Source organism: Trachymyrmex cornetzi, unplaced genomic scaffold (genome assembly GCF_001594075.2).
Source record: "Trachymyrmex cornetzi isolate Tcor2-1 unplaced genomic scaffold, Tcor1.1 scaffold884, whole genome shotgun sequence".
Lineage (NCBI taxonomy): Eukaryota > Metazoa > Arthropoda > Insecta > Hymenoptera > Formicidae > Trachymyrmex > Trachymyrmex cornetzi.
The window spans coordinates 24704-31797 of NW_017300228.1; the positions used below are offsets into that span (position 1 = coordinate 24704).

General features: G+C 32.3%; 3 protein-coding genes across 3 annotated transcripts in view; all 3 read right to left on the minus strand.

The window, feature by feature from the left end:
* LOC108769314 (1,5-anhydro-D-fructose reductase) overlaps window positions 1-1961 on the minus strand; it is a 22644-nt gene extending 20683 nt beyond the window's left edge. The window contains exon 1 of the mRNA XM_018520223.1: window positions 1838-1961. The gene's annotated coding sequence lies outside the window, so the exon portion shown is untranslated. The remainder of the gene's footprint in view (window positions 1-1837) is intronic.
* Window positions 1962-2851: 890 nt separating this feature from the next.
* The window catches only part of LOC108769308 (aldose reductase-like), a 5704-nt gene continuing 1461 nt past the window's right edge, over window positions 2852-7094 (minus strand). Inside the window, exons 2-6 of the mRNA XM_018520211.1 lie at window positions 5835-6002; window positions 5654-5770; window positions 3996-4403; window positions 3189-3334; window positions 2852-3015 (exon numbers count right to left, since the gene is read on the minus strand). Coding sequence (XP_018375713.1) covers window positions 2973-3015; window positions 3189-3334; window positions 3996-4319 — 513 coding nt within the window. The 5' untranslated portion in view covers window positions 4320-4403; window positions 5654-5770; window positions 5835-6002 and the 3' untranslated portion in view covers window positions 2852-2972. The remainder of the gene's footprint in view (window positions 3016-3188; window positions 3335-3995; window positions 4404-5653; window positions 5771-5834; window positions 6003-7094) is intronic.
* Window positions 5472-6265, minus strand: LOC108769305 (aldose reductase A). The gene is made up of 4 exons (XM_018520209.1): window positions 6236-6265; window positions 5835-6002; window positions 5654-5770; window positions 5472-5555 (listed from the first exon to the last, which is right to left on the minus strand). Exons 1-4 carry the CDS (start codon window positions 6263-6265, stop codon window positions 5472-5474), a joined length of 399 nt encoding a protein of 132 aa, XP_018375711.1.

A 7094-nucleotide genomic window follows, 5' to 3' on the forward strand; every position in this document is an offset into this window, starting at 1 on the left:
CGATTCTTACTTAAAATGCAGCTAGTTAGTTCTTGATTTGGCCAACTTCCGGACCTGATGGCTCTGAGATCTTGGATATACGGTCCTCTCTTTCTATCTTATGGAAAAGGTAGGAAAAGTGGGGGTAACTAGCAGTCCAGAGGTATATAGGGTGCGTTCCGTTTCTCGTATGATGCGCATAATGCATCGTTTATCCTTGTTGCTCACCAAATGTTAAACAAGGACAATGGATGCATCATGCACATCATGCGCGATACGGAACGCACCTATAGTCAAAGGTCTTGAATATAAGATCTGACTATGGCCGGTATTCATAGTCAATTCTTATTTCAAGACCGTCTTAAGTAATGTCTTAAGACGTTAATGCAGCACTCTGATTGGTTCGTGACTTCTTAAGACCGTACTTAAGACGGTCTTGAATATAAGATCCGACTATGAATACCAGCATATGAATACCGGCCCTACTCTATCCACCCTGGGCTGCGTTCAAAAACATCACCCGGGTGTCTCCGTGTATTATCTTATCCTTGTTTAACACTGAGTGAACAACAAAGATAATACGATACGCGGGGGCACTCGGGTGATGTTTCTGAACGCAGCCCGGGAGGATGGAAAAACCACCCTGTTCCTTGAGCCGGGTGGAATGGGTAGTAGTGGCGCATTAAAGACTTCCTGTGCTATTCCAGCATGTTTGATGTGCATCTATACGAAAATTTAAATTTCAGGTTATGCCTGTTATAAACAGTATAAACCATAACTCAAAGGAGGCTAAGTATTTAATCATCTATTAAGTTTTACAGGTCGGGACTTAGATATTGGTAAGATATTTATCTTATATCTTTTATCATTATTATATACGTGTATATTAGTTATATATAATTATATGTGATTCATATTAAATCTGATATATTTACGTTACTATTTGCTGTAAGGGTATATCCACACAACTTGCATAGCCGCATAAACATATACATAAAGAAAATTATCCAATTGCAGTTCTCTTTTAAAGTCGTACATAAAATGTGATTGGATAATTTTCTTTATACATACGTTTATGCGACTATGCAAGTTTGTGTGGATATGCCTTAACCGATGCTTGTAGGACTCTCCGCTGCAGGAATTACACCCAGATAACTCTAAGCTATAGATTACATTACATATATTATAGCAAAAATGCACCTTAGAGTTATCTAGGCATAATTCCTGAACGCAGCCCTGCACTCTTGTCTCAGAGTGCATTCAGATTCCCAAACTACTCCGGTACTTTTTGCTAGGCTCCGCCCACTCACCCAGTCACCCAGCGATCACCCACCCGGTGTGGAATCTGGACACAGCCATATATATATGTTTTAAGCATTTATATCGAATAGATAGCCGCGAATATTGTTCAAATTTAAAGTAGAGAAACACATCACATCACATTTTTTAAATTAGATAATATTTAGGTATATAATTTAATAATTTCTTTAATTATTAACCCTTACCGTACCATCTACAATTTGGTGCCTCATCCATACTATCAAGGGTCACTTCAAATCTTTTCGTTTTTTTACCTCTTCAAAATAATTTAAAAAATCTCTAAAAATTTACCAACATACTTTCAATTTTCTAGAATAAATATTGACTCTTTATTTTGGAAAATAATAAAATGTAGTATATATATATATATATAATTTATAATTACCGAAAGACTCAAAGAAACTTGCACGAACAGGCATCGCTCGGTCACTAGTTACCCATATTAGTACGGTAAGGGTTAATTATCAGAATATAATGTATAATACAATTTCTATGAATTTACAAATTAAACGTATATCTCTGCAATAAATCCATTTACTTTTTCTGAAATTGATAATTATTACGAAGATAACTATTATGAAAATGTATTATGAGCTGTCTAGAAATCAGGAAATTCGTTTCACACATGTATAACACAACATGAGAAGTTCCTACACTTCATCAGCACAATATTAACACTCACTCTTGACTATGATTTCACGCGCTTTATGTACATACGTCGCAGTGATTTTCTGCTAATTCATTCGTTCTATTTTTTTGTTAGACGGATATTATATTACATGATTCAATCTGCGATTTCATCTATTCCTTTCATTTTTAATCGATTATAAGTGAAAGAAAAGAGTCATGTTTACAACCTCGCACATCAAGAAACGATAACATTATTTATTTTCATAGATCTTCAACGAGTTGCGGGACATATAATATTTAACTCTAGATTAGATAATGAAATATTGAAAAAATACTTTACGATATTATGATATGCTATATATTATATTTTCGCAATATATTATATTTTAAATTTATATAAAAAATTATTACGCACACAGTACAATTATAAAATGTATGTTAATTCATAACAGATATTGTTTAGAAATAAATATCGAAATACATATCGAAGTGCATTAATAATCGATTCATTATGGAAATCCTTTAGTATTTTTTTTTTTTATAACTACTCGCGCGTATTCTAACATAGTTCAGACAGAATAATTTTCGCGTGATCGTTGTTCGTGTATGTTCATAATTTTCTGCGTATATGTAAAGTAACCTAGAAGTAATGGAAAAATAAAAGAGATCCATTCCAAACCTTATGAAGTCTCAACTACTCGAGAATAAGGAGTGGTTGAGAATAAAAAAGTCAAGATTGAAAGTATTCAATTGTGTATGCAACATAGGATTTATTCTACATAAGCCGATATTGTACAATTAGATTCAATGATTAGATTGCATCAAAAATTTAAAGAGGCTCTTAGTAGATGTTCAATAATATTGTACAATTATTTTAAACAATAGATCAATTATTTTATATAGTATTATATTGATATCCCTATCTAAACAATTTAGAATAACAGTCTGGAAACTCTATATAGTCTTCAGATGATTAAATATTGTGCCATAATATTGATTGTCTAGGAGCTTTTTAAGGCATGTTTGCCAGTAAACGCTTTCAGTTAAAATTCCAAGTGGAAAGGATAATCTTTATGTGTTTTATATCTGAAAAAATAGAAAATTATTTAGATGTTCAAAATCCCTACAGCACAAAAGTTGCGGCAATACTACTGCAACATTGCAGTAATATTGCATGTTGCAGTAATATTGCTGCAAATTCTGTGCTGTATGGGAATGTACTGTAATGACATTCTTTAAAAAATAATTAAGTATACGACTGTTCAAACACTACACGTCCGCCACAATCGAATTTGTCAATTGTGGCAATTTCTTCCAGAGTTAACTTAAAATCAAAGATGTTAATATTCTGTTCAATACGCTTCTTTGAACTAGATTTTGGGATTTGTATAGTATCAATATCAACTTGTTCGTAAAAAATTATTGCTAAATTATTCAATCTATAAAGTGTCTTAAAATCAATGGGAATCCCTTTAATGACAAGTTTTCTCTGACCAATTTGAGAAGTCAGTTTTTCCTTATCAAAAATCATTTATTGCAACTTTCCAATTTTTTACATCATGCATATTTTTAACTCCTACTCTTCTAATTAAGATTTTCTTTAAATGACATTTCATTTGAAAATAATTGGAGAACGTCATCTTGCTATCCATTTGGTTTTCTAAAATTTGTGAATTTAATTCCTTCTTTTCTAATTGCTTATAATTAAAAAATAAATAATTAATGTCTCAATATTTCCGTAACGAAAAGATGGTCTCCAAGGCGGGTATTCATAGTCAGTTCTTATATTTAAGACCGCCTTAAGTTCAGTCTTAAAGTTTTAAGATGTCACGAATCAATCAGAGGGCTGCATTAGCGTCTTAAGACATTACTTAAGATGATCTTGAAATAAGAATCGACTATGAATACCGACCTTAGACCCGTTTTCATATAATAACAAATAACAATATATAGTAACCTTTAATCTTTAGGTAATTATATATTGTGAAATCGGGCCTAAGTCGGTCAAGGATTAAAGAGACACCCAGTAGCTGCGTACAACATCAATTAATAATAGCACATCTTACCAAGTATCTCAGAATAACTTGTGCGGAAGTTTTATCGTATTTAGCGCCAATATTTACAATTTCAGGTGCATCGAGAACCACTTTTGGATCGCCAGGTTTAGTCCAAGGCCAATTAGGCGAACCAAACGGGCTATAAGCTGTGACAGCTATGTCATGATCCGCACAAAAATCTTTCAATTTTCTCTGATTCAAATTCGGATGACATTCCACTTGATTCATTACCGGCTTTATTTGGGCAATCGATAACATGCGGTCGATCTGTTCGGAGTTAAAATTGCTGAGGCTAATACTCCTCGTTAAATCCAATTTGACGCACTCCTCCATACCGCATCACGTGTCAAGGAAATCCTCGTGTCCGAACATCGGATCGCCGTTTTTTTCAACCGGTATTATTCCGTCGGCATTTTCCTAAAATAAATGCGGCGTAAGCAGGAACGGTAATGCTCACGATTTTAATTTTTACCGTAATGCGAAATTAGTTTGTAATATAATTTTCGCATTGCGCGATATTTAAAGCTAATCTACAATGTTTGCTTTCTGTTTCTTGCTTTTTACTTCTTATCTTTTTTCCTTTTCGCTACATTTTTATTGACAATCGTATTTCTTGTCATGTATTTCTTATCTTTCAAAATCAACAATTTTTACCTTGGATAGTAAAAAATAATGAAACAGGATAAAAGGCAAAAATACAGAGGAAAAGTACGAAATAGCACAATAAAAATTAGCCTTTATTCTCTTCTTTCGTGTTGTAGACATACGTATCAATAACGACAATACGGTACCATCGATTTTTATCTAATGATTGTAACACCTTAAAAAAAGTCATTGACAAGCGTTAAAAGTTGTACGTGGGTTTTTTTTACAATAAACCGTTTATCACACTTATTATATCATACTAGTAATAATTTAGAATTATAAGTCATAAATCTTGGGAAACTTACATTCAAAATAAATCATATTAGATCGTTACATCATAATATTCTAACCAATCAGAAGCCCAAGCTATCCAAGTAGCACACAGCGCTTATAAAGCGTTAACAAAGCGCTAAAAAAGCGCATATAATCGCTTTTTTAGTGCTTTGCAAGCGCTGCTGTGCTATTTGGAAGGTGGTAATTCAAGGAAAATAACAATACACTATGTGATTGGTCAGTCATAATGTAATCTAAGTTTTAAATTGTATAAGAAATGAAATTCTTATACAATTTATCTTCTCGTAATCTGATTAATTACTGCAGACTTATTGCTATCTTATGAGCCACTGCTTACAACTTGTTCCTGATTTCTGATCTATTACCCAGATAGCAAAGCGTATCTCACCAACAAAATTGCACAAAAAAGTGGTTGCTTATAATGCTGACAATTTACCGTAGATTTGTCTTCAACGATTTCGAGTATACCGACATTGTAGCAACATATATGCAGGCAACAATGTGTATATGTATTGCCAGCAGTTTAACGGCAAGATAGCATCAATGTTACCTTTTGCATTGTCGGCAATATGACAGCATTGCATGATGCTGCCCAGACAACATCATGTCCATAAGACATCTCGAAGACATCTTAAAGATTGCTTTAAGACGTCTTGTAATATATCTTAATCTGAGATACGTTGCCATCTGGATACCAACAGCTTACTGTAGAAAGTCCATTAATTTACCGCATAAGATATGGGCCAGTGTATCAGATAGAGATCCACGTAGCCGAGTCCAAAGTTCTTCACAGATCTTCGACAAGCCGGCACCACATTGTCTCGTTTATGGAATGTGTTCCACAACTGAACAAAAACGATCGATTTATCAACATATCGGAATTCAGACAAAGAGATAACGCGAATGTACCTTAGTAGTAATGAAGAGATCTTCTCTCTTCACGATCCCTTTCGCGATCTTCTCACATAGGACTTTGCCAATTTCCTTTTCATTTTGATAAATGTAAGCACAATCGAAATGTCGATATCCAGCGTCAATAGCATCATGCACAGCTTGCTCGACAATCTTTGGATCATCCTAAAACAAAATTAAATTAATTAAATTATAAAATTTTAGACGATGCTATGCATTTAGAAATTTCTTTATCTTGGCAGATGAGAAGAAAGCATCTGAAAGTGGGCTAATGAAAATATTAATTCGTAAAAGATGAAGCTATATTAAAATCGTCACAATTTCTTAATTTTTATGTAGTAGTTATCAATTATAAAAGTTGGTTCAGCGCAAGTTGTTTAGATAATCAAGTTGTTTACGTATACATCAGTTCCATTTATAGCAATCATGAACTTTGCGTTATCACTTTACAATTACGACTAAAATTATTGTACGTGTATACTTAAAATTAATTTTAATCTTGATTTAATTTATTCTTTATCTTTTTCTAATTCTTAGATTTAGAAAAAATGAAGAGTAAATTGAATCACACAAGATTAAAATTAATTTTATATTTATAGAGCCAGATCTTCGGTTTAACTTTATATATATATTTTTTTTCTGAGTTACAAAACAATGAAAAGTGGATTAAACCAAGATAAGAATTAATTTACATTAATGAAAACGAATATAAATCAAGTTTCTTTGAGAGAATCTGCTACAATGTGTTATTGGCAGGGTTGGGTAGTAACTAGTTAAAACGTTAAAAGTTAAAAAAAAAAGTTAAAAAGTTAATAACTTTTAACTTAACTTAGTTAATTATAAGTGTATTAAATTTTAACTTAACTAAGTTACTTTTAAACGTTAACTTTTTAACTTTTTTTTTAAGATGAAAATTTTTTTATCTTTTTTAAATGCCTTAGAAAAATAATAAAATATATAATAAGACTAAGCGTATATTTGTAATTTGTTCATATTTTAAGACCATCTTAAGTAATTTTTTAAGATGCTAATACAGCCCTCTGATTGGCTTATGCCTTATGCCTTATTTAGTCCGGAATTACAATAGGTGTTTTAAGCCTTAAGTTTAGGGATGCCGCAAGACGAAACAAGACGAGATTTTAGGAAATATCATCTTGAAAAAATCTTGAAATGTACATTCTTGTCTTGATCTTGAACTCGAAAATCTTGTCTTGTCTCGAAATTCTCGACAATTTAAATAATGCGTTGTCTACAATA

Coding starts and splice junctions, on each gene's coding strand:
- LOC108769305 (XM_018520209.1), bottom strand. CDS start 6,265: ATGATTGCTATAAATGGAACTGATGTATAC. Junction 5,771..5,834: donor ATCTCTTCATTACTACTAAG/GTACATTCGCGT, acceptor GTTTTTGTTCAG/TTGTGGAACACATTCCATAA. Junction 5,556..5,653: donor ACTGGCCCATATCTTATGCG/GTAAATTAATGG, acceptor GCAATCTTTAAG/ATGTCTTCGAGATGTCTTAT.